The 27914-nt window shown below is 41.9% G+C and overlaps 1 protein-coding gene across 1 annotated transcript in view; it reads right to left on the reverse strand.

The window, feature by feature from the left end:
- Positions 1 to 27914, reverse strand: part of negr1 (neuronal growth regulator 1) — a 782727-nt gene that overhangs the window by 224640 nt on the left and 530173 nt on the right. The window contains exon 3 of the mRNA XM_028812146.2: positions 13983 to 14108. Coding sequence (XP_028667979.1) covers positions 13983 to 14108 — 126 coding nt within the window. The remainder of the gene's footprint in view (positions 1 to 13982; positions 14109 to 27914) is intronic.

Here is a 27914-nt window from a genome sequence, read left to right on the forward strand (position 1 = left end):
AGCCGATATAAACAATAATGAACTCTTTGTTTCTGTGTGCTGTGGCCACCAGTTTGCAGTCTCCAGTGGCTCAAGCCACTCAAGGACGGCACGACAGCTGGCAAGAATACATGGCAGGATGGCTGCCAGTCTGTCTTCACAGGGTTGGGGTGGCAGTCGCACACACAGTGCACCACAATTTGGTTTGTATCTCTTGTCATTGTAAGTGGAGGTCTTCCCAGGCGAACATTGCCCTGTCAACTGCAGGACAGGATTCAACACCACGGTCAGCTGATGACCGATCAGCTGATGTGGTACCTCATGTTCATTTTCAATTATTTGCATAAAAATCAGAGTCCGACAAGACAGAGTTCAATTCAGTGATAATACGCAAAACGTTGTCAGTGGAGTATTTTGCTTTTTGCATTCGCTTCAGTCTCTCACCAGATGTCGATGCCATTTTTGCCATTGTCTGCCCTTCACTACTCATGCAAGTGCAGGATGACTCGGTCAAACCAATGACGCTAACATTCCTCCTAGCAAAGAGAGTCCAACTAAAACATAACAGCAGGTTTGATCACCGTTTACAGTTGAGTACAAGCGTCAACCCCTCCTTTTGACACAAATCGACATCTGCCCTGAAAGAGTTAAGCAAGAAAAAAGTTATTTAGTTCAAATAGGTATTTTTGTCCAAGTCTAAAAGGGAACTGAAATACAGTCTGTGTTTCATATTCATCGTTTTTGAGGTGTAATATGATTGTGATGTGAACACACATTATAATAACAGCTTGTTGATCTGATTTACTGTGCATGTGAATCGTCATCACAATCTGGCTGCTTTTCCCTACTTGATCAAGGGTGTCCCCATTTCCCACTTTCTCCAAAATGTTGCGTACGCATGGGTCAGAGTTGCCGTAAATACAGTATACGCACGTTTTCCTGTCAAGTCTCCTTTTATAAATCCTGACATTTGTGTGGGAAGTTGCATATGCACATTTCAAGCCAAATTTTTGTGCATACACAAGCTTTATAAATGAGGCCCCTGGTTATCAAATTTGACTTATTTTGTCAGGTCGTTGACCAAACACAGTTCAAGAATTCTCGGAGAGGCAGTGTGGTTTGTTTGCTTTGCATTTTTATTTCTCCTGCTCATGTTGTTTATAATGTAGGCACCCATGTAATGTCTTTGGCCTCTTGGCTCCATAGCACCCTCTACAGTCCACTACATGTGTGCTGACAAGTCTTTCTTAATAAATATTAACTGCTATCTCATGTGGGGCCACGTTAAACACATTGAGTTTCACTTTATATTTTAGAATTGTATTTCTTTGAAGAAATTAACATTTTATTTTATGATGACAGGAAAAATATTTTTTTTCCATAAAGACCTCTGTGAAGGTGCATGATGTAAAAATGTAATATAAAATAAAAATTGATTTATTTTAACTCTACGTATGTGAATGTGTCCACAAGCAAATAACTTGGCTTACATCCTACATGAGGAAGCTCAGATTGCTATTGTTTGCTCTTTCCTTGAAAGTGCAGAATTTTTACTAACTACAAATAAAGAATGCTACACTGTATGGCATTCATTGTATTTAACATTGTATGTTTCTAAATACCAATTTCAATGCTTTGGACACATTGGGGGTCTGTTTAAATACTAAACCTGGTCATTTGAGCTGCCAGCTTGAAAAGCTAGAAACTGCTATTCTTGTCTTGTTCATTTGTTACAATACAATGTGAGAAAGAAAAATGAATACGTAAGCTAAATGTCATCGAAGCAATGAAAAGGTGCTCTACTGTGCTGCGAAGAACATATAAAATAATACGTTTCAGTAAGTGGTATATTTGTTGAACTCACAGTTTTACTCACTAAGTATGAAGGAACCTTAGAGTGCATTTACTGTAATACCATGAAAGGAGCAGTAAAGACACGACTTGGCAATGCAAGTTTTATGAACTGACACTTAAAAATGTTACTGACGTGTAGATCATTGTGTGAACATATAGGCTGCCGTTACATTCCTTGCAATCAGGCTGTTTACATTTTGCAGATAATAGAAATACTGGATAATGCAGATTTTAACCTGCTGATCATAAAAATCACTTTTAAGTTTTCCTATCATGTACTGTTTTATTGTAATCAACTATTTTTGTGATTTCCTCTCCTATCATAAGTATACATATTGTAAGTGCCAAGCAGGATTATATGGCATCTCGGCTGGGATGAGTATGGGATCCTTACCCAGTCAGGAAGACAAGATAAGGAGCAGTGGGGAAAAGCTCCTAAATTTGTATATTTTCTTCCCCCATTCATTAGATGGCAGCATCCCAAGACCCTGGTAACCATGTGGAATTCAACGGTGTAAGATGGGAGTTGTAGTGCATGTTATTTAGTACCTGCCAAATAATTCAAAGGGTACACAACATGTGTTTCACCATCATTTGGGCTCATCAGGTGCATGTATCTCTGCTTCCTCTTGTGGGGATCACACCTTGGACATCAACTCCCTAGGCAAAGCCTCAGACGTTGTGCCATGGCGGCTGGTTCGTTTACTTGACAAGGTGGGGATCGGAGTATTGTATCCATAGGTCTGATCTCAATCTGATGATTTTGGTGGTTATCTACAAGGTAAGGCATGTGGTTGGTAACATCTACAGTTGCATGAAGCAGATCATTGACATTTTATATAATACCTTTATATATACTGTGTATATATATATATATAAATATAAATATAAATATATATATATATATATATATATATATATATATATATATATATATATATATATATATATAGTGTATATGGTCCAAGGGAATTGGCATGGATTGAACAGTACCTCCCCCGGGACGCTAGATGGCAGCTCCCCTGGGTGGCAGTGGTGCCTCAGATTCCCGCAGGGTTCCATGAAAGATTGAGTTCTCTACGACCATGTTGGGATCCGACAGTGCCACCAGGGAGAGATGCAGTGGTTCCTGAGCCCATATGGGTGGTTCTTCCACCACACCTGGAAGTGCAGCCGGAAATGGGTTGGCCATAAAAGGAGCCAGCATCCACCACTCAGGGAGCCAGAGTTGGGAGGAGGGACACAAAGCTTGCCGGATAATAGTTGAGGAGAAAGAATAAGTGCCCATGGAGAGGGGGAAGGCGTTGCCCACAGGCAAAAACAAAAGAAAAATTAAACATTTATTTGTTTTTATAAGTGTGCCTCCCGTCTTGGGTTGAGTGGCTGGCACGCTCCCTAGTGGTCTTGTTACAATATATCCATCCATCCATCCATTTTCCAACCCGCTGAATCCGAACACAGGGTCACAGGGGTCTGCTGGAGCCAATCCCAGCCAACACAGGGCACAAGGCAGGAACCAATCTTGGGCAGGGTGCCAACCCACCGCAGGACACACACAAACATACCCACACACCAAGCACACACTAGGGCCAATTTAGAATTGCCAATCCACCTAACCTGCATGTCTTTGGACTGTGGGAGGAAACCGGAGCGCCCGGAGGAAACCCACGCAGACACGGGGAGAACATGCAAACTCCACGCAGGGAGGACCCAGGAAGCAAACCCAGGTCCCCAGGTCTCCGAACTGCGAGGCAGCAGCGCTACCACTGCGCCACCGTGCCGCCTGTTACAATATATATATATAAAATAGGGGGCTTTGCCCACTGCTTGCTTCGCTCACCAACCCCTGTGCCTGCGCTACATGCTAGCCTCTTTGCAGTTCTGTCTCTCACATATGGGGATGCGGTTGTACAATTTAAATAGATTTTTATTTTCATGGGAATTGTTACATATGCATAATAGAACTATTTTACATTACAGTGAATAATAAACCATATTAAAAAAGAGTAAAATGTAATAATTTGCAAGTAAATTATGTTTCACGTTGTGTTAGGAGTTGTTCGTTGCGTAATATGATTTTGTTCTGTTTGAATTTGAAATTAACGCGCAAATACTTTTCAAACCTACACTTTTACTGTAAAACCTCAGACAAAAAGAATTTTTAATTAAATTTTCATCAATATTGCTTTTAATTTTGATTGTGTTTGGACTTTCATCGTGACAATGCAACGTATAACTGCCCGTGATTGAATTTCGTTTCATTCCCTCTATTAAATAACATGACTTCTGTCTAATGTTTGGCTCTGAGATTTGTTAATTGTCTTTGCAAAAGCTGTTCTAACGGGAAACCGTTAACGTTTTAATATGAATGGCATATGAAGATCTCCTTTGTTGTGCAATGTTATTGGCGGAAAATGTACTATATTACCTTTAATTTGTTATTGAATTTCATTTTTTATGTTGATAACCCTTAGTGATCAAATTCTTCAATAAGATTTGGAAATAATACGTCTTCCTTAATTGGGACCTTAAAGTGAGGAAAACGTTAAAATTTATAAGAGCTGAGAGAGCAGGGACTGTGTCTGTCAAAAGCATTCACACGAATGAGAGGTGAGAGTGCTGTGTGTGGTTGAAAATGGTTGAGAGGAGGGTGTGACTTGAAAAAATCTCATGGCCAAAGTTTATCTCGCAGGACTTGAAAAAATCTTCCAAAAAGTCTCGTTGCAGGATTTTTTTTATATAATAGAGATATCTACTCTCTATATATAAAATCCTACACTATCTCACAAAAGTGAGTACACCCCTCACATTTTTGTAAATATTTTATTATATCTTTTCATGGGACAACACTGACGATATGACACTTTGACACAATGTAAAGCAGTCAGTGTACAGCTTGTATCACAGTGTAAATTTGCTGTCCTCTCAAAATAACTCAACACACAGCCATTAATGTCTAAACCACTGGCAACAAAAGTGAGTACACCACTAAGTGAAAAATGTCCAAATTGTGCCCAAAGTGTCAATATTTTGTGTGGCTACCATTAACTCTCTTGGGCATGGAGTTCCCACGAGCTGGCCACTGGAATCCTCTTCCACTCCTCCGTGAAGACATCACGAAGCTGGTGGATGTGAGAGACCTTCCACCTTCCGTTTCAGGATGCCCCACAGATGCTCAATAGGGTTTAGGTCTAGAGACATGCTTGGCCAGTCCAGCACCTTTACCCTCAGTTTCTTTAGGAAGGCAGTGAAGGTGTGGAGGTGTGTTTGGGTGTCGTTATCATGTTGGAATACTGCCCTGCGGCCCAGTTTCCAAAGGGAGGGTATCATGCTCTGCTTCAGTATGTCACAGTACATGTTGGCATTCATGGTTCCCTCAATGAACTGTAGCTCCCCAGTGTCGGCAGCACTCATGCAGCCCCAAACCATTACACTCCCACCACCATGCTTGACTGTAGGTGAGACACACTTGTCTTTGTACTCCTCACCTGGCTGCCGCCACACACGCTTGATACCATCTGAACCAAATAAGTTTATCTTGGTCTCATCAGACTACAGGACATGGTTCCAGTAATCCATGTCCTTAGTCTGCTTGTCTTCAGCAAACTGTTTGCGGGCTTTCTTGTGTATCATCTTTATAAGAGGCTTCCTTCTGGGATGACAGCCATGCAGACCAATTTGATGCCGTGTGCAACAGGCGTATGGTCTGAGCACTGACAGGCTGACCTCTGCAGCAATGCTGGCAGCACTCATACATCTGTTTTCAAAAGACAACCTCTGGATATGATGCTGAGCACGTGCACTCAACTTCTTTGGTAGACCATGGCGAGGCCTGTTCTGAGTGGAACCTGTCCTGTTCAACTGCTGAATGGTCTTGGCCACCGTGCTGCAGCTCAGTTTCAGGGTGTTGGCAATCTTGTTATAGCCGAGGCCATCTTTATGTAGAGCAACAATTGTTTTTTTAGATCCTCAGAGAGTTCTTTGCCATGAGGTGCCATGTTGAACTTCCAGTGACCAGTATGAGAGAGTGTGAGAGCGATAACACCAAATTTAACACACCTGAGACCTTGTAACACTATGGAGTCACATGATACTGGGGAAGGAAAATGGCTAATTGGGCACAATTTGGACATTTTTCACTTAGGGGTGTACTCACTTTTGTTGCCAGCGGTTTAGACATTAATGGCTGTGTGTTGAGTTATTTTGAGGGATCAGCAAATTTACACTGTTATACAAGCTGTACACTGACTACTTTACATTGTATCAAAGTGTCATATCTTCAGTGTTGTCCCATGAAAAGATATAATAAAATATTTACAAAAATATGAGGGGTGTTCTCACTTTTGTGAGATACTGTACAGTAATCCCTCCTCCATCGCGGGGGTTGCGTTCCAGAGCCACCCGCGAAATAGGAAAATCCGCGAAGTAGAAACCATATGTTTATATGGTTATTTTTATATTGTCATGCTTGGGTCACAGATTTGCGCAGAAACACAGGAGGTTGTAGAGAGACAGGAACGTTATTCAAACACTGCAAACAAACATTTGTCTCTTTTTCAAAAGTTTAAACTGTGCTCCATGACAAGACAGAGATGACAGTTCTGTCTCACAATTAAAAGAATGCAAACATATCTTCCTTTTCAAAGGAGTGCAAAGCCAGCAGTCAAAAAAAAAATCAATAGGGCTTTTTGGCTTTTAAGTATGCGAGGTACCGCCGGTACAAAGCTGTTGAAGGCGGCAGCTCACACCCCCTCTGTCAGGAGCAGGAAGAGAGAGAGAGAGAGCCACAGAAAAACAAAGTCAAAAATCAATACGTGCCCTTTGAGCTTCTAAGTATGCGAAGCACCCGCAGCTGCACACAGCCCCCCTGCTCACACCCCCCTACGTCAGCGCAAGAGAGAGAGAGAGAGAAAGTAAGTTGGGTAGCTTCTCAGCCATCTGCCAATAGCGTCCCTTGTATGAAATCAACTGGGCAAACCAACTGAGGAAGCATGTACCAGAAATTAAAAGACCCATTGTCCGCAGAAACCCGTGAAGCAGCGAAAAATCCGCGATATATATTTAAATATGCTTACATATAAAATCCGCGATGGAGTGAAGCCGCGAAAGGCGAAGCGCGATATAGCGAGGGATCACTGTATATATATATATATATATATATATATCTTTGAGGGCTGAATATTTATTCTATGGTTTCACACATAAATCAATATAAAACATCTTTTGCTGCATGCCATGGCTGCTGTCGGCACACGTTTGGTGACTCTGGCAGCAACGGCTGCACAATGGCAGCTCAATGACCAGCAGGAATACGCGATGGGTTGGCTGTCTGGCTGTCTTCGCACAGCAGTAGCAGTCACAGTGTGATGCAATCTGGTTTGTACCTCTTGTCATCGTAAGAGGCAATCCTCCCATGTGAACATTGGCGTAGGTGCATTAGCTACACGGACATGTTCAGAATCACGATCAGCTGACGCTGGCCCCTCACTTTCATCTTCGATCTCCAGATCACTTACATCAAAGTCTGACAACTCAGAGTCAGACTCAGCGATATGATACACAAAACGTCATCCACGGAGTATTTTTTTTGCGCATTTGCTTTGGTCTTTTGTCAGATGTCGATGCCATTTGAGGGGTTGTTGTCTGCTATTCGCTACTCATGCACGTGCAGGAAATCTCAGTCAAATCAACGAAAATAATAAGAGTCGAACTAAAGCATAACAACGAGATTTGTCACAGTTTACAGCTGATTACCGTCCTCTACCCCTGAATTTCAACAAAAGTCGACATCTGCCCTGAAAGAGTTAAACCAATAACAAAAGACACATCCATTCTGTGGTTTTGCTTCAGATGCAGAACTGAGAGACCGCAATAGTTTGGAAGTTTAATAAATGCGGAGATAAACAGGCCTCCAAACTGGTTTGAGAGCAGGAACTAAGAGGTGTGTGTCATATATGCATCAGTACGCCGGTGAAACAGGGGGAGAGACTCCTGGAAAGTGGGTGGAGTCAAAAGAGATGCCGCCGACAGGGGTGTCGGCTTACAGCCCTCAGAATGTTTCAGGTCGCCGAATCTGCACGAGGCTTCAGGCTGTCTCTTCTGCAGCTGGACTCTGTTAATCTAAAGTAGTTGTATATTCCAGTCTATAGTGCATCCGGAAAGTATTCACAGTGCATCACTTTTTCCACATTTTGTTATGTCACAGCCTTATTCCAAAATGGATTAAATTAATTTTTTTCCTCAGAATTCTACACACAACGCCACATAATGACAACGTGAAAAAAGTTTACTTGAGATTTTTGCAAATTTATTAAAAATAAAAAAATTGAGAAAGCACATGTACATAAGTATTCACAGCCTTTGCCATGAAGCTCAAAATTGAGCTCAGCTGCATCCTGTTTCCCCTGATCATCCTTGAGATGTTTCTGCAGCTTCATTGGAGTCCACCTGTGGTAAATTCAGTTGACTGGACATGATTTGGAAAGGCACACACCTGTCTATATAAGGTCCCACAGTTGACAGTTCATGTCAGAGCACAAACCAAGCATGAAGTCAAAGGAATTGTCTGAAGATCTCCGAGACAAGATTGTCTCAAGGCACAAATCTGGGGAAGGTTACAGAAAAAGTTCTGCTGCTTTGAAGGTCCCAATGAGCACAGTGGCCTCCATCATCCGTAAGTGGAAGAAGTTCGAAACCACCAGGACTCTTCCTAGAGCTGGCCGGCCATCTAAACTGAGCGATCGGGGGAGAAGAGCCTTAGTCAGGGAGGTGACCAAGAACCTGATGGTCACTCTGTCAGAGCTCTAGAGGTCCCCTGTGGAGAGAGGAGAACATTCCAGAAGGACAACCATCTCTGCACCAATTAGGCCTGTATGGTACAGTGGCCATACAGAAGCCACTCCTTAGTAAAAGGCACATGGCAGCCCACCTGGAGTTTGCCAAAAGGCACCTGAAGGACTCTCAGACCATGAGAAAGAAAATTCTCTGGTCTGATGAGACAAAGATTGAACTCACGTTTAGAGGAAACCAGGCACTGCTCATCACCAGGCCAATACCATCCCTACAGTGAAGCATGGTGGTGGCAGCATCATGCTGTGGGGATGTTTTTCAGCGGCAGGAACTGGGAGACTAGTCAGGATAAAGGGAAAGATGACTGCAGCAATGTACAGAGACATCCTGGATGAAAACCTGCTCCAGAGCGCACTTGACCTCAGACTGGGACGACAGTTCATCTTTCAGCAGGACAACGACCCTAAGCACACAGCCAAGATATCAAAGGAGTGGCTTCAGGACAACTCTGTGAATGTCCTTGAGTGGCCCAGCCAGAGCCCAGACTTGAATCCGATTGAACATCTCTGGAGAGATCTTAAAATGGCTGTGCACCGACGCTTCCCATCCAACCTGATGGAGCTTGAGAGGTGCTGCAAAGAGGAATGGGCGAAACTGGCCAAGGATAGGTGTGCCAAGCTTGTGGCATCATATTCAACAAGTCTTGAGGCTGTAATTGCTGCCAAAGGTGCATCGACAAAGTATTGAGCAAAGGCTGTGAATACTTATGGACATGGGATTTCTCAGTTTTTTTATTTTTAATAAATTTACCAAAACCTCAATAAGCTTTTTTCACGTTGTCATTATGGGGTGTTGTGTGCAGAATTCTGAGGGAAAAAATGAATTTAATCCATTTTGGGATAAGGCTGTAACATAACAAAATGTGGAAAAAGTGATGCGCTGTGAATACTTTCCGGATGCACTGTATGACCCGTTCACCTTCTCTCTTGTATCTAAAGTCACCCACATCCACAGAAGAAGCCACTTTCAGCCTCTTAAAAAAATAAAAAAAACAAAAACTTCTCAGCATGTCGTGTGAAGTAAAGTGAAAGAAAACAACAACATGAAAACAAATCTTAGAAAGAAAACAAAGGTGACTATGTCATGCCCTGCCAAGTCAAGACTGATAAAAAATTTGAAATGATTAGGGGAAATGCTTCGAGATTAAATAATAACGAACTGTGCACAGCACTGTAACAGACAAAGCAAATTTAAAAACCAACCCGGGAGATCCCAACGGCGGTTCAACCTTGAGATAAATAGATATGTACAAAATGAAATACTGATAGCTTAACCATGGCCGACAGCTGGTCTTGGTAGTGTCAAGTCGATAATACAATATTGGGCTCACGACTCAAATGACTGTCTTCCAGAAACAATTCATTAGACACATCAAGAGACAACAGGAAACTTTGTGAGACTCTTATAAGCAGGTTTAACTCCATGCAGGCAACGGACAGATGAAAGCCAGGCAATTTGAATAAGAATACACTAATAAGAGAATTTATAAGCAACTTTTTATTTTTTAGAGTGAGACTTTGGCAAAAACTTCAAGGCCTGCTTTTGTTGTAACGGATTCCCTGGTGACCTGCTAAACAGACGGATCAAAAGCTTCCTGCTTTTTGAAATAATCCGGATCAGACATAAAGCAAAGATGCTAAGTATGCAACAACTGCATTTTTATAACACTTCACGTGTTTTGTTGCTGATCACCTTAACTTCCTTGACGTTAACCTTGGGCCTCCCTCAGGCTCGTTGTAAAAATGGTAAATCCTGAATGTCTCTCGGGATAAGTGTTGTTGCACCCAAACAAGATTTAGGACAGTATTCTGCTTCCACCTAGTAGATAAGAAAACATCATGCTGACAAAACAATCATGAATATTTGCATGTGTTTTGCCATTCTATGGTAACTCATCAATATTCATTAGTGGGGTGGAGCCTTCAACTAAAACACACAATGGTGTGTCAACAAAATACCATAAAGCCAGTATTAGAAGAAGGTGAAACTGAACCATTAGCTGAATCAAGTGACGGTGGTGGCAGTATGAATAGGTCATCTGACGCTGACATGGATGGCAAAACTGATGCGCACCACACTGTATGACCCAACCGCCATGATGTACCTGGTGAGTTCAGTCCTGAGAAGTTTAACCATGATGCAAGTAGGTGTGTGGCAAAACAGCAAAATGATTGCATTCAAAAGGAAGCAGAAGAAAGACATTAGCCTCCTAAGCACTCTTTCACAATGTGGCCACTGTCAATGTTCATGACGGGGGAAATTTGGAAGTCACTAAGCCTTGCATCGTGATGGTCTGCAATAACACAAAGCATCAGGCACTGCCATTCTACACTCTTATGCGCAAGCAGCAGAAAAAATATTATAAGAATAGTATGCAAAGAAACACGCTGCCACTGTCATGAGTACAATGCATGATGGTGACTGTTTCATGAAGGACACGTATTGAATCTTCATCAGTACAGCAGTGGACACTTGACGTACTTTTCCTACTGAATTTGTATTGATGTTTTGTTATTTACATGTTTCTGTTACAAATAATAATATTTTTTCTTACTGAAAACAAAATTAAATATATATTTTTGTTTCATTTTTCAGAGAGTAAACATAACCCTAAGGAGGCTAAAGCCATGTGGGATGTAAATCCTGCTGGAGTTCCAGATGTGCATGAAGCAGAACGTGTGAGGTGGAGTATGCCTTGCAGTACACACACGTGAATGCTCTGCACGTGCGCAACACAAATTGGGCAGGTAGCGCAGATCGGGTACTGGCATCCCCTTCTACAGCTCTACAGCTCTGTTATAACTACACTGGCCTTTCAAAGCATTATGGGGCACTGGCAAAAAAGAATCTTTGCCTTAGCCAGACGAAAAGGCAACTTCTTAGGAAACAATCTGGTGAACGTATTCAACTGCCAACCCACCAAAATAAAAATGTCGTCAAATTAAAACAATCATCGCTAGTAGTGAGAATTAGTGAAATTCAAAAATTACTAAATTCTCGAGGTCTGGACTCTCAGGTCCAATGTTAAGCTCATCGGAAGGATTACGACCGGATGGGCAGGTTCTAGGGTCCAGCAAGAGACACTCAAGCCCCTCGGTTACTTTTAAATTTGCAAGGATGTCGGATGGATGCGTCCTCAGCCTGCTCCTTCTAAATAAATTAGGACACAAACATCGGGTAAGGAAAGTGTGACTGTCCTGGGAATTATGGGACATCTGGTAATCCAAACCCCACAAGAGGCTTGTGCTCAAGCCAATTATAAGGCCTTGGAAAGAATAATTCTAGTTATGACTTCTAATTCTGGTTCATATTTTGATTAAAAGATAAAATGTTTTCTTGTAAAACTGAAATTTTGCTTATTCCTTTGTCTTAACAAACTCAATACAAGACCCTGTCCATCTTGGACATCCTTCTGTTTTTTACAGTCACCTTATTACTGTTTTGCCAATGATCACGCATTTTGATTTCCATCTGTTTGTCTAAATTTTCAACTATTACTTTGGACTTGTTTCGTATTGGTGGGCTGGTGACCGTTTTTCCATCGTGCCAGCGTTGTGTGAAGTGCTCAGCAGCCATACTTGGGTACAAGTACAGTAGAGATGCCTTACTGAAAAGTTACTCACGTAAAAGGAAAATTTGCCCATGTGAAGACTACTCAAGTAGAAGTATAAAAGTATCTGATATTAAGTATACTTAAGTACTGTGGTGGACAGCCGGCCAGGATGCCTCAGTAATGGAAGGACTTGGGAAGAGAGCTTATTTAGGACATTATCTCCCCCAGAATGCTAGAAGGCAGCCCCCCTGGCTTGCCACGGAGTCACAGGTTTGGAGCATGGAAGCTCAACTTTGCTGGGGCCCGCGGCCTCCATCAGGTGGTGCCTGGACATTTGAGTCCTGTTTGACAGCACTTTTGGGGGTGGCAGAAGAAACTCGTTGGACACCTGGAGTCCTTTAAAAGGAGCCAGCCGCCAATACTCATGAGTTGGTGGAGGTGGACGAAGTTTGCGAGAGAGAGAGAGATGAAGACAAAAGGGCCGTGTATTGTGCTGTTTGGTACTTTCTATTATGTTGTGCTTTGGGGGGCAAGGAAAGAGTGCTGCAAGTGTGCAAACAAAAGTGTGTTGTGTGCTGCACTTGTGTCTCCACCAGTCTGTGTTGGCAGGTGTGTCCCCAGGTATAACACAGTACAATTCAACGTACTGTAGGATCTCTCCATATTTTATATCCATCCATTTTCAAAACCTGCTGATCCAGATGGAGAAACTAGTGCCAGTCACCGCAAGCATGAGGGGCAAGGCAGGAACAAACCCTGGATGGGGCATCAGTCACACACACACACTCACACAGGTCAATGTAGCATCGCTAACTCACCTTTGGTCAGTGGGAGGAAACCCATGCAGACACATGGGGAACATGCAAACTCCACGCAGCATGTGAACCCTGGTCTCATTTCTGCAAGGCAGCAGTGCTACCCCGTGCCACGTTTAGTATATTATTACAGCAACAAACATGTCCGGCAAAGTAAAGTACAGCAGTGAAGTAAAAGTAGGCAGAAAATTGAATACTTGAGTAAAGTAGAAATACTCTCAAAACATACAGAAGTATAGCATTTCTGCTTTGTAACTATATAACATGGCATCCTAATTGTGAGGTGTCCTACTTTTAGCAGGAAAGCAGGTCTAAACTAACAGAGTTGGGCTTCAGCCACCTATCTCAAAGTTCCAATTCTTTTCAATTCTCTGCACAGCTCTGAGCAAACCAATTCAACTCCTTCTGTATTAATATGTATTATATATTGCATTCATTTAACTATATTTTTGAATAAAGGTCCAGTATAAAATATTGATTTATTAAGAATCAGCCCTGTATAACAACCATTAAAGATGCCTCACCAGAGGACCTAGCAACCCTTGGGAATCTCATGGCAGCAGCTATATTCTTTAATAATGGAAAAATAAATCTGGTTACCATTATTAAATACATAAATCAGATTAATTTATAGGTTATGGTAACCAGATAAGAATTTGTCAGTTAGTGTTAGTAGAAAACAATATTTTTACCATTTGCATTCTTAAACTGTCTCATGATCTAATGCCTGTCCTTCACTGCAACAGACAGCTGAACTCGAGGAATGTGACTTCTCTTTCTTGATTTTTGAGAAAACGTTTTCTTTCTTGTGGTATATCTGCACATCTAGACTGACATTGACTTTCAAAATACAATATAAAAGCAATTTAAAGAAGCAGCATGAATTATGGTGGGTTGTGGGTAAACGTTATTAGCATAGGATTCCTACTCACCTGATGGAGTTATATGTCTCCAAAAAATGGATGGCTCTGGTTTGCCTTTCGCCTGACAGAAGAGTGTCACGTTGCTGCCTTCGTTAACCACAACGTTGGGAGAGATTTCGCATATCTTTGGGGGAACTGTAAAGAAACAAACCAAAAAAAAAAAAGAATTGCTGTTATCTTAGATAAAGTGCTGCTGCTGCAGGATAAAAGTGCTTAAAACAGACAGCTTTGATTCGCTGCCACAACCATATCATAGCGAGACGTGTGTTCATTTTAAATCTCAAGCACAATCTGACAACAAAACAAACTCTAGAAATCCCCATCACTCCTTCCTGCAACTATAGACTTACTCTTAATTGGGGAAATTTAATGGGACAACAGAAATGGTGGGCATCTCAGAATGATAATGTTTACAGGGTTTGTCCTTTCTTCAGGTACCATAAGGTGCAACTCCCAGAAGTAGAACACCAGACACCAACCTACTTGTCCCAACAAAAAGGCCTCTTGAAGCATTAGGACATTGCGGTGAAGCACATTGGGGGTCCGTGGCAGTGTGTGTTTTAGTTTTCAGGCTTATGGGTATGGGGGCACTTCATGGGGTGTTCAATGGGATGGTGAGCTGATTGCCTGTTAAGTGCAGGAATAATCACTTCAGCTGTTCTCCACTGACATTCTCTAAGTTGTCAGGCGGAGCAGCTGTGCCCACAAGGTATAAAAGGAGCCTGGTAGAGAAGAGCGAGAATGAGAAAAGAGATTGGAGGAGAGGACAGAGGTGAATCAACTAGAAGACAATCATTGTATAAAGGGAGGAGGCATTGTAGTGGAAAGGAGACATGGAGGTCAGTAAGAAGCCCCGTGCAGAGCAGTAGTGCTCCAGTGGTAGCGTTCATAATAGAGTAGCAGGAGTAACAAAAATGAGGTCCCAGAGATAGCAATGAGACAAGAAATCAAGACATATGGGGTCCCCTCGGATGCTGAAGGATGGACAAGGGGACGCGTTCCAGTGATGATTGACCATGCTTTCCAGTGTGCGTCTCCTGCCATCTGAGCAGACCCTATGGGTGAGCAGAAGAGATGTGGATGTGGATGGATGCACTGGGGCTCAAGTTTTGTTTTAAACCTTAGCGTTAAACTATTTATTGGATTATTGATTTCTTGGGATTTTAACCTCCACAGAGATGCTCTTTTTATCATATTATTTATTTACTAGCATAGTGAAATGTCTATTTATTAAAAGGTACAATGGTAAGTCCGTCTGTTTCGACCTCATTGTCTACTGTTCACCAGATACACATTACATCCCTCTTTCTTTGGGCATCTTCTTGCCTTTGTTCATTGGACATTCTAGCTTTTACGTCTGTTTTTCTTTCTGAGTCTTATTGCCTTTGTTTATTGCACATTCCAGCCCTTTCATCCCTCTTTCTTTGTGCTTCTTGCCACCTTTTGTCAATGGACATTCCAGTGCTGTTTTGGACACCAGAGAATATGACGCCCAGGCATACAGAAATACGCGGCATGGTTAACTGTCTTACATTGGCCACTTGCCTTTGTTCATTGGCAGTTACCACCCTCTTGTAGGCACCAGATGACATTATGAATGAGAATGTACACCGGACAGATGGACATTTTATAGCTTTATATATGGAGAGATAAAAAAAGGAAGCACCACACTTTAATTTGTATGCTACTCCATGTATTGTTGGCAGCAACCTTTGCTTGTTACATATCCTCATTGCACTAGACCATCCTCGGTTCATGACTATTGAGGTCACAGGTTAAAGAGGAATATGCCAGTGATGAGCAACCTGGCATCGCAGACATTGTTTAGAAACCTGTTAGCATTTGGGATGTGAGAATTACATAGAGAGAGTATGTCGTGCTTTGTAGGAAGGCATGAAAGATTTTGTAAGGTAACCAGCAGAAAAGACGTGATCAAAGTACAAAAACGGGTCGAATATCAGGAGATCAGGAATACAGCAACCAACACCAAATAATAAGACAAGAATAAGAATACAGTGGAACCTCAGTTTACGAGTGTTTTGCAAGACGATCTAAAATTTTTAATAAATTTTGACTTGATAAACGAGCGAGGTCTTGCAATACGAGTAGTATGTATACGCTTTGTCTGCTGAGCGTCATGTGATCACAACTGAGCTGATGGTTCTTCTCTCTCTCTCTTCTCTGCGGGATTGTGGGCAATCGTTTCCTATTCTCCATCTGAGTTGGCGTGCCTCACTCATATAGTCAACATCAGTACGCGCGTATACTGTTTACTACAGCATCGTGTGTGTGTGTGTGTGTGTGTGTGTGTGTGTGTGTGCGCTGTGACGTGCGAGTCTCCATCTTGCACCCCAAAACACGAAGTTGAGTCTCAGTACTTTAGCAACACCAGCTTTATTCAGCTTGAAACAGCAACAGCGTGGTTATTTATTGTAGCGGGATCTGCCGCTCTCCTATACACAGACACAGCAGTCAGGCAGGGTTGTGGCCAAGTAGTACTGTGCCCTGCGCATTTATAATGTCCCTTGTTCCTTGTATCACCCAGCGATGGCGGGCGCTTATATCATGTCCGCAATCTTTTCAGATTCGCTTTTACGCCGAACTGCTACAGCGCTGGGAGACTGCGATTGCTTTGGGACACTCTTCCACGTGTCGTCCTGTTGGGTGGAATCCCACAAGAGTTTAGAAACTCACTCACAACCAGCCATGATTCTTTTTAAAGGTAAAGTGCAGGTTAATTTGTTTTATGTATTTTTACTTAATATTTTGTATTAATCATTTTTATATGAATAGTTTTGGGTTGTGGAATGAATCATCTGAGTTTCCATTATTTCTTATGGAGAAATTCACTTTGATATACGTGTGCTTTGGATTGCGAGCACGTTTCCGGAACGAATTATGCTCGCAAGCCGAGGTTCCACTGTAAATCAAAAATAAAAGGTATTTAGCCAGCAGGTTATTAAACAAAGGCAACAGCAAGGACTTGATCTTTATTGAATCCGAGAACTTGGACGAGAATACGACCACACAGTGGAACTTTGATTCCGTCGTGTTGCGAATGTATAGCTTACCATCTCAGAAGACATGGGAGCTCAAAAATGGCAGTGGACACATTCTAAAAATATTTCACAACAACAAAACTAAACTCTAAAGTGAAAAACTAATTTCATTGTCAAAATCCCAGGGGTAGAAAACTCTGAAATCAATTGCAAATTCACACAAAAAGGGCTACGTGTGAAAAATATAAACTAAAACAAAATGTCCTACAGAAATCTGTGAAATTAAATTTTTGGTTCTTTATATATTTAAAAGAAATGGGGTTATGCCAGGTTATTACCCCAACTATTTTAATTGTTCCCAGTTTAATTCACAGATTTATGCACATTTTTCTTAATATCACAAATGTGAAAACGTGAACAAAATATTAGTATATAATCATTAAGGTGTTTATTTTCCTTTTAAGTGGTGCTCAGTCATTCTCAAATTATTTACTCCAGGGGTCTTTAACTCTGGCGCGCTGTGGTGGCTTCAGGTTTTCATTTTAACCCTTTTCTTAATTAGTGACCAGTTTTTGCTGCTAATTAAGTCCTTTTCCCTTCATTTTATTTGTCATGTTTTTTAAGATTCAGTCCTCAGAATTGCTTCATTTGGCATCCAAACTGACATGTGAAGTGAGATAACAGATGGTCAGCTAAGTCGGGGCCTCAAACTCCAACCAGTTTCTTAATAAGAAGCCGATTCTTGCTGTTAATTAACTCTGTTATTTTATTCCACAGCTTGTTGGTACTCTCATTGTGCCACAGCAGACATTTTCAAAACAGTTCATTTTCATTTTTCTAAGAACAACGTTGAAATGTTTTGCGGACCTTAGCAGATCAACATCCCCGAGACCTTCACCTTGCTTTGTGTTCAGATATTGTATGATGGACACAGGTTAGCAGGTCACATGTTGGCTTGTTTGGTATCTCATTATCGTTTGGCTGCTAATTAAGGAAAAAAGAGACAATTAAGGGATATGAGTTTTAAATAGCAAGTCAATTGAAATTAAGACAAAAGAAGATAATTAGCATCAGAAAATGGTTACTAATTAAGAAAAAAGATAGAATGAAAACCTACAGAGACAGTTGCGCTGCAGGACTGGAGTTCAAGACCCCTAGCTTACTCCAAGGCAGTGTCGTGTGGGCCGGAATCTTTTATGGTAACGCTAAACACAAGGCAGCCATTGAGGTGCACTACCCTATCACGTACGGTATGAGTCAGGCAATAAATAAAATCTGAGGCATCAGGAACCTTAAATAACTTTGTGATATGTCAAGAGCTATCTAGTCAACAAGCTGCCACCTTCATAATGAAACCCTTTTGTTAAGTGTCATATAACACTACATGAAAAACTGAAGGAAAAAAAATAATGAAAAGTATAATGAATGGAGTTATTAACCCGATAGTAGGTGGAAGCCTATTTCCAGTAGCTTCAAATTTCCATCTCTTTGGAGCTTTCTTCATAGAGTGGATTTATAAAATATTTAGACTTCTTCGCCTTTTCACATTTTTTATGCTGCACCATTGTGCTAACACCGAAGAAACTAAACTAAAATATCCAATTGACACAAATACTCAGAGCCTTTAGTCAGAACTTAGCCCCTTTGGCCTGAGATTCCAGCCTGGAGTTTTCTTTGGTTTGAGGTAACAAACTTCACACCCCTGGATTTGAAGATTTTTCTGCCATTCCTCCCTGCAGATCCTCTCAAGTTCTGTCAGGATGGATGGAGACCGTCAGTGGACAGCTATTTTCAAATTTTTCTAGGCATATTCGATTTGGTTTAAGTCCGGGCATTGGCTGGGCAGCTTAAGGACATTTTTCAGAGTTGAACCTAAGCCATTCTTGTGCCATATTTACTTTGCGCGTAGGGTCACTGTCCTCTTGGAAAGTGAACCTTTTGCCCAGTCTAAGGTGTGCAACAACAAGATATCTCCGTACTTTGTTCTGTTCGGCTTTACCTTGTCATTAATATGTGTGGGTGTCACTGGCAGTTGGCACGTTACCCTAGACCTGTTAAGGACGGAATGGCTAAATGTGCAAGGCTGGCCAATGGCAAGGACAAACAAACTGTAAGGGGAGAAGTCACCCAAATATAAATCGGCAAAGTATGGGAAGAGAGCGCCAGAGCCAAAAGAGAAGCAGACGCCACCAAAACACAACAAGAAGGAAAGCTACTCAACTCTCTGGAAAAAATCAGGTGAATTTTACGGGATAATAACAATTCTTTAATAACTCAACTTTGCTTTTGCTGGTGTGCTTTTGTAATTGAGGTGGTCTAGTAGGAAAGTAGTGTTGGCTGCACACGCCCTGGATCATTTCTTTACTCTAGGACGGTAGCGCATGTTATAATCGTACCAGCTCAGGGAGCAGTACAACCTCAATCCTGTTTAGTCTTCCAGTCCGTGCAGCTGAATAAGAACCGCACAGCATGATGCTGCCACCACCATGCTTCACCTTTGGAATGGTATCATGCAGTGGGGCCTGCTTTCCTCCAGACATGACACTAATATTGGTTTCAATAGACCAGAGAATCTCATAATGCTTCTCACAATTTTAGAGTCCTTTCTGTGTCTTTTTGCAAACTCCAGGTGGACTCCCATGTGCCTTTTACTGAGGAGAGGATTCTGTCTGGTCACATTGTCATAAAGCCCAGAGAGAGTTGCAGAGATGGTTGTTTTCTAAAAGCTTTTCCCATCTCCAGACAGGTTCTGCCGAGCTCAGCCAGGGTAACCGTCGGGTTCCTTGTCACTTCTGTCACTATGGTCCTTGCCCCACGATTGCACAATTTTTCCAGGTGGCCATCTCCAAGTAGAGTTATGGTTGCTACCAAATTCTTCAATTTATGAACTAAGGAGGCCACTGTGCTCTTGGAAACCTTCAATGCAGCATGAATTTTTTTGGCGAGATCAGTGACCACAGGCTAAAAGACACAAACCTGTCTCTACAACAACAATTTATGTACTTCATTTCATAAAGGACGGAGCTCATAATGCTTTACAAGACGTCAAAGTAATAGTTAGAAGAAAATTAAAAACACATTAAAATTAGATAAGAATATTATTGAATAAATTCTACATGTAAAACAAATAATGTGAACACTTGTATAAGACAGATATACAATGAAGAGAAGTAGAGTTTGTAAATATAGTCTTGGTCTCTAAATGTGAATCTGAAGAAAAGGACAGGTGGTCAGGACAGTCCTGTTTCTGAGCTCCACACGCATTGAAAATCCTGTGAAAAATCTGTGAAAATCCGAGTAGATCACTCCAGTATTGATGTCACTACACTGGTTACCTGTGCCATTTAGAATTGACTTTGAAATACTGCTTATGGTTTACAAAGCCTTAAATAATCTGCTCCATCTTATATTTCGGAATGTCTGACACCTTACACTCCAAATCGTAACCTTACATCTTCAAATGAGTGTCTGCTTAGAATTCCAAGAGCTAAACTTAAAAGAAGTGGTGAGGCGGCCTTCTGCTGTTATGCACCTAAAATCTGCAATAGCTGACCGATAGAAATTCACCAGGCTAATATGGTGGAGCACTTTAAAAAACTGCTAACTATAGGTCAGTGGGCTTAACGTGTCTCACAGGTAAATTATTGGGAGCAATTATTAAAGAGAAGATCAAGCAACACATGGCAGACACAGGACTTTTAGGGAAAAGTCAGCATGGCTTCAGACGAGGGAGGTCGTGTTTTACTAATATGATGGAATTCTATGAGGAAGTAACAAAAGGATGCAATCAGTGTGGAGCAAAAGGTATAATTTATCTTGATTTTCAGAAAGCTTTTGATAAGGTGCCACATGAGAGGTTGGTCATCAAATTAAAAGAAGTGTTCAAGGTTTGGTGCATAGATGGGTGCAGGATTGGCTGAAACATTGGAATCAGAGGGTGATGGTGCGAGGAACCGAATCAGAATTGGACGATGTTAAGAGTGGTGTACCTCCGGGGTCAGTGTAGGGGCCACTGCTATTTTTAATATACATAAATCATTTGGATACAAATATAAATAACAGGCTGGTCATGTTTGCAGATGATACCAAGCTCGGTGGATTGGCAGATAATCTGAAACCTGATGAATCGTTACAGAGGGACTCGGACAGCGTACAAGCTTAGTTAGAGGAAATTTAATGTAAGTAAATGTAAGGTTACATATTGGAAATGAAAATGTTAGACTTGAATATGCAATGGGAGGTTTGGAACTTAAATGTACCCCTTTATGAGGACTTAGCTGTTGTAGTTGACTTACGTTGATGGATTGAAGGCCAGAGGTCCATATGACCATCATCATCTAATTCTTCCACGTGAAGCCTGAAAACCATGAGGACTGACTGAGATCTTTTAGATAGATAGATAGATAGATAGATAGATAGATAGATAGATAGATAGATAGATAGATAGATAGATAGATAGATAGATAGATAGATAGATAGATAGATAGATAGATAGATAGATAGATAGATAGATAGATAGATAGATAGATAGATAGATATCTATTCACAGCACATCACTTTTTCCACATTTTGTTATGTTACAGCCTTATTCCAAAATGGATTAAATTCATTTTTTTCCTCAGAATTCTACACACAACACACCATAATGACAACATGAAAAAAGTTTACTTGAGGTTTTTGCAAATTTATTAAAAATAATAAAACTGAGAAATCCCATGTCCATAAGTATTCACAGCCTTTGCTCAATACTTTGTCGATGCACCTTTGGCAGCAATTACAGGCTCAAGTCTTGTTGAATATGATGCCACAAGCTTGGCACACCTATCCTTGGCCAGTTTCGCCCATTCCTCTTTGCAGCACCTCTCAAGCTCCATCAGGTTGGATGGGAAGCGTCGATGCACAGCCATTTTAAGATCTCTCCAGAGATGTTCAATCAGATTCAAGTCTGGGCTCTGGCTGGGCCACTCAAGGACATTCACAGAGTTGTCCTGAAGCCACTCCTTTGATATCTTGGCTGTGTGCTTAGGGTCGTTACCCTGCTGAGAGATGAACCGTCGCCCCAGTCTGAGGTGAAGAGCGCTCTGGAGCAGGTTTTCATCCAGGATGTCTCTGTACATTGCTGCAGTCATCTTTCCCTTTATCCTGACTAGTCTCCCAGTTCCTGCCGCTGAAAACCATCCCCACAGCATGATGCTGCCACCACCATGCTTCACTGTATGGATGGTATTGTCCTGGTGATGAGCGGTGCCTGGTTTCCTCCAAACGTGACGCCTGGCATTCACACCAAAGAGTTCAATCTTTGTCTCATCAGACCAGAGAATTTTCTTTCTCATGGTCTGAGAGTCCTTCAGGTGCCTTTTGGCAAACTCCAGGTGGGCTGCCATGTGCCCTTTACTAAGGAGTGGCTTCCGTCTGGCCACTCTACCATACAGGCCTGATTGGTGGATTGCTACAGAGATGGTTGTCCTTCTGGAAGGTTCTCCTCTCTCCACAGAGGACCTCTGGAGCTCTGACAGAGTGATTTGCAAAAATCTCAAGTAAACTTTTTTCACGTTGTCATTATGGGGTGTTGTGTGTAGAATTCTGAAGAAAAAAATGAATTTAATTCATTTTGGAATAAGACTGTAACATAACAAAATGTGGAAAAAAGTGATGCACTGTGAATACTTTCCGGATGCACTGTAGATAGATAGATACTTTATTAATCCCAAGGGGAAATTCACATTTATGTTAAGCAGAATGCCTAGAGGGGGCTGGGTGGTCTCGTGGCCTCAGAACCCTTGCAGATTTCGTTTTTTACTCCAGCCTTCGGGGTTTTTTTTTTTTTGTTTTTTTCTGTCCTCGCTGGCCATCAAACCTTACATTATAATTAGTTAATTAGTATTGCCTAAATTTATTTTTATATTTTTTCTTATTTCTTTCTTCATCTTGTAATGCACTTAGAGCTACATCAAAGTATGAAAGCGTGTTAAGAAATAAATGTTGTTGTTTGTTTGACCTCATGGCTTGGCTTTTGCTTTGATCCACTGTGTCCACATGGGGGACTTGCTATAGGCAGGTGTGTGCCTCTCCTAATCATTTCCAGCCAGACCCACCAAAGGTGGACTTCAAACAATGATAAGCAATACAACGGGATGCGCCTGAGCTAAGATCTAAACACGTGTGTCAATCTGATATCTCACTTTTTCCATTTTTAACAAATTTGCCAAAAATTCTAACATCCTGTTTTCATATTGTCAGTCTGGGTTATTGAGTGTTACTTGATGAGGGGAAAAATTAATTTCAAACAATTTTGGCATAAGGCTGCAACATAACAAAATATGAACAAAGTGAAGGGGTCTGAAGACTTGATGAATCCTTCGAATGCTTGTCAGTGACACTGTGTTGTGTCTCAAGTGATGTTCACATTTTGTTTCTGACATTTTGCATGAGAACTTTATGGTAACATTCTCTGTGGCCCCCCCATATACTTTATGGTAACAGTCTCTGTGGCCCCCTATATACAGTACCAGGCACTAATGTGTTTTCTGTATTTAAATCATAATTGGATACCGCTTGACCAAATTAAGAAACCAGGTGTAGATACTGTGATGGCCAGCAGGCATGGGCCAGCGTCCCAGGTGGGATGTTGCATGATTCTTTACCTGGCCTTACTGAGTGGCCAAGAAGAAAGGCAGGCTGCTCCCTGCCTCTGTGAGGAGGTTGGCAACCTCAGAATCAATATGCTGGTGTCCTGACAGGGCTGGGCTGAAGACCCTTACCTTGCCTGAAAGTCACTGTAACAGAGAAACATGAGGAGGCCGCCAGTTTGGGCTATTTACTCCCCAAACCAAGAGCGCTGTTTGGGGGTGGCAAGTGGGGCACCTAAGGGGGCCCCGCTTTTGAGGTCCATGTGTCCCATTTGAGTGGATTTGTCAAGTTATATTCTCCAGTATATATATATTTGAGATGCTTCTAAGAGGAACCCTTTTAAAATCCCTCAAGTTCAAATTCCGTACATGTACATCTTTGAAAACATTCCATAGTCTGAATATTAATGCACAAAAACATGTATCGCTATTGATAACCGGCTGACATGACATTAACGTGAGTTATGACTATGACATCCTGCATATCGAGACTCAGAGTATCCTTGCAATTTAGATACTTTTCTAGAAGAGGCCCTGCTAATTTCCTCATGACACAGCTTCGCATTTCGCACTGTCGGGGTATTGTCATGAATTATGAAGTGCACTTTTTTAATAGATTATATCGTTATATTTTGATAAAGTCAGCGTGTTTTCCTGCAAAAATGTAGCTGAATACTGTAATGAGAAAATCCGGTGTATGTTAACATCCATCCATCTATCCATTCTCTAACCCGCTGAATCCGAACACAGGGTCACGGGGGTCTGCTGGAGCCAATCCCAGCCAACACAGGGCACAAGGCAGGAAACAATCCTGGGCAGGGTGCCAACCCACTGCAGGACACACACAAACACACCCACACACCAAGCACACACTAGGGCCAATTTGGAATCGCCAATCCACCTAACCTGCATGTCTTTGGACTGAGGGAGGAAACCGGAGCGCCCGGAGGAAACCCACGCAGACACGGGGAGAACAGTATGTTAACATTATTTTTATTAAATTCGCGCAAAAGTTTTTACAGTTCATACATACCGGTAAGAGCGTTTGACATAACCGGCCCCACGTGAGGTTGGTTAGCCCTAGGCCCCGCACACCCCTAAGGCCGCCTCTGCTACCACCCCCCATATTGCAGCAACCCTGGGATACAATACCCATACAGATACTTGCAGGGCTCCATGGGTGGTACCAAAGTGGTACTCTAGAGATCTGTGAGGAGCTTCTGCCTGACCTGGAAATGCTTCCTATGGGCAATGCCCTGGAAGTAGAAGTACTCATGGACCATAAAAGGAGGTGCTCTGCCTCAACCAGAAGAGTTGGAGTCGGGTGGAAGTGGCCAAAACTAGCCTGTGAGGAGTGGAGAAAGAGAAAAGAGAAGCAAGAGAAAGGAAGACTGAGAGAATTGTGATTCTGCAAACCGTGTTAAGAAACCTGTTTGGAGGTATTTCCGAAATAAATCATTTATTTGCACCCAGGACTTGAGTGTATAGAGTTGGGTCGGGGAGTTGGAGTGTTGCAACACCCCCTACAGGTCAAAATGCTCTTAAGACTGAATTGTGATTGGATGACTCAGACCACACTCGGGTGATCAGATGTGGGTAGTGACCACCTTTAAAACAAGATTTAAGAGCAAAGCTGGTCTGAATTGCACAGGGAAGACAACACTTAATCACAATTTGAACGCAAGGTGCACACCAGAGACATATTACAATGGCAGTTTTAAATGTAGCTCCTCAATCCGGTCACAATTCAAGTAAATAAATCACTCGTAAAATAAAAGGTGGGCGCTTTTTAAGATTTTAAGAAGTGTTTTTTGAATGTTGATTGATGAAAAGCACCCACGCTTTTATTTTATGAGTGATGTATGAGAGACTTATTTTTTACTTTTTAGTATGCTTTTGAACTTAATATAACCATGGTTTTTAAAAAGTATTTTTTTATATATATATTATTTTCAACGTTTTAGTCTTGAAAATTTTTCTCTAACCGATACTAACGCCATCTATTGGATAATATTTCTAGCCATTTCTAGCGCCATCTATTGGTGAAATCTTGAACTATTCTTCATATGAAAATGTAATTTCTTAATTAACATGGATTAATTGATCTATTAGTGAAACTGATTATTGATTCATGTATTGTCATTGGAAGTGAGCAAGTGTGCAAAATTTCAACTCATTTTGACAATAGGAAGTGGGTTTAATATCGATTACAAGATTTGTACCAGACAACAAAACAGGTGAAGTTAATATAAGCATGGTAATAATAATAATAATAATAATAATAATAATAATAATAATAATAATAATAATAATAAATATGCATTAATGCTAGGGGTAAGAATTGTCTATGGCATCTACCTTTACCGATACTGACTATACAGTAGTTCTCACTGACAGTCTGCTTCTAAGTGCGTTCAGTTTGCAGTTTAACCTTTGACGTTTATTTCCCTGTGATTTATCACTTATGAATTCTGGTGCTGCACTTCATCACCTTGTTGCTTTGAACTGCACTCCTGCCAGCTTTGTGAAGCACCTTATAATCGCTTTTTCTGTGGAAAAGGGAAGCTTTTAAAGCAGCGGCCATCCCTGAACAGGTCATCATTCAAGCACAACACACACACACAACCATTTAATGACAGTTCGGTATTTTTGCTTCTCAACCAGGGTGGCTCCTGCCTAGTGCTTGTTGGTGAACTAAATATTCTGGGGGATATCGCCTAACTGGCTCCGTTATACAGTACTGCTCTCCTGGACCCTTCCTCAGGCTCAGCTTCACATCTTGGCCATTTATTATAAGAGTTACTGGAGGATATCACCTAACTGACTCCCCACCCTGGTCGAGAAAAGAGGCTCCGTTATACGATATATGTTGTAAGAGACGGCCGGCAGCTCAATCTGGCCGGGATGTCCCCGAACTGGAAGAGTGGAGGAAGGCTGCCTTTCCAGGACACTGCCTCCCCCAGGACGCTAGGTGGCAGCTCCCCTGGACGGTAAATATACCCCGGATTACTGCAGGGAAGTACTTACAACCCGGAAGTAGTTCGGTGTCACGAGGATGGAAGCCCACAGTACTTCCGGGATGCTTGAGGAGGATGATGTGGTGTTTGACCCGGAAGAAGAGGAGAAACACTTCTGGGTCATGGAATATATAAAGGACTGTTGGAGACCCAGCAAGCTGAGCAGGAGTTGAAAGGTTGGGTGACGAAGCTGCTGGGAGTGGAGGATTGTTATTGGTTGAATTATTATTAATTATTGGTATTGGAGAATTGTGGCGAGTGTGGTGCTTTGAGTACTGTATTTAAGAAAAATAATTAAAAACTAGCCAAACCGCGCCGCATAATTATTTATTGATGTATGAAGACTTCCTGAAAGACACAGTTGTCCAAATGGGGTGGGTTTGAGCATACGACTGTGAGTGAATGTAAAGATGAAACTCTGGAGAGAGCAACATACAATTGTCTGTGACTGAAAACTGGCTCTATCTTGCGTCTTGCCTGCCATGGTCGGCCGCCTTAGTGAATTATATATATAGATAGAAGAGTATACCACAGAATGCACAGCGTAATAGTAAACTCAATGTAAAAACATTGAATAACACTGAGAAAACCTTGAACAACAGAGAAGACTTAACACTGCAAGCGCTATAGCGCTACGAACTGCTCGGTAAGAACACTTTTATTTTTAATGAGTTTTAAGCACAGGGAAAAAAATGAACATTTGAAAAATCCGTAATTTAATAAACAACCAAGAAAAGTAACATTACAACAATGCACGCTACGAACTGATCGCTGTAAACAGAAGTGAAAACAAAATCAAGCCCAGTGCATTCTTTAACTGCCTTCTCTACCTTAGGCGTCCAGCCCTCTCTCTCACACGCCGGTGTGTGTGTGTGTGTGTCTCTCTCTCACGCCTGTGTGTGTGTGTCTCTCTCTCTTGTGCCTGTGTGTGTGTGTCTCTCTCGCAAGCCTGTGTGTGTGTGTCTCTCTCTCTTTCTTACGCCTGTGTGTGTCTCTCTCTCACGTGCCAGTGTGTGTGCCTCTCTCTCGTCCCTGTGTGTGCGTGTCTCTCTTGCACGCCTGTGTGTGTGTCTCTCTCTTGCATGCCTGTGTGTGTGTATGCGTGTGTGTGTGTCTGTCTCTCGCACACCTGTGTGTGTGTGTGTCTCTCTCTCTCATGCCTGTGTGTGTGTGTGTCTCTCTCACGCGCCTGTGTGTGTGTGTGTCTCTCTCTGCCTGCCCATGGTCGGCTGCTTGGGCTGCCTTAGTGAATTATGGGCGTGGCTCTGTCTTGCGTCTTGCCTGCCATGGGTGTGG

This window comes from Erpetoichthys calabaricus, chromosome 10 (assembly GCF_900747795.2).
Source record: "Erpetoichthys calabaricus chromosome 10, fErpCal1.3, whole genome shotgun sequence".
Taxonomy (NCBI): Eukaryota; Metazoa; Chordata; class Cladistia; order Polypteriformes; family Polypteridae; genus Erpetoichthys; species Erpetoichthys calabaricus.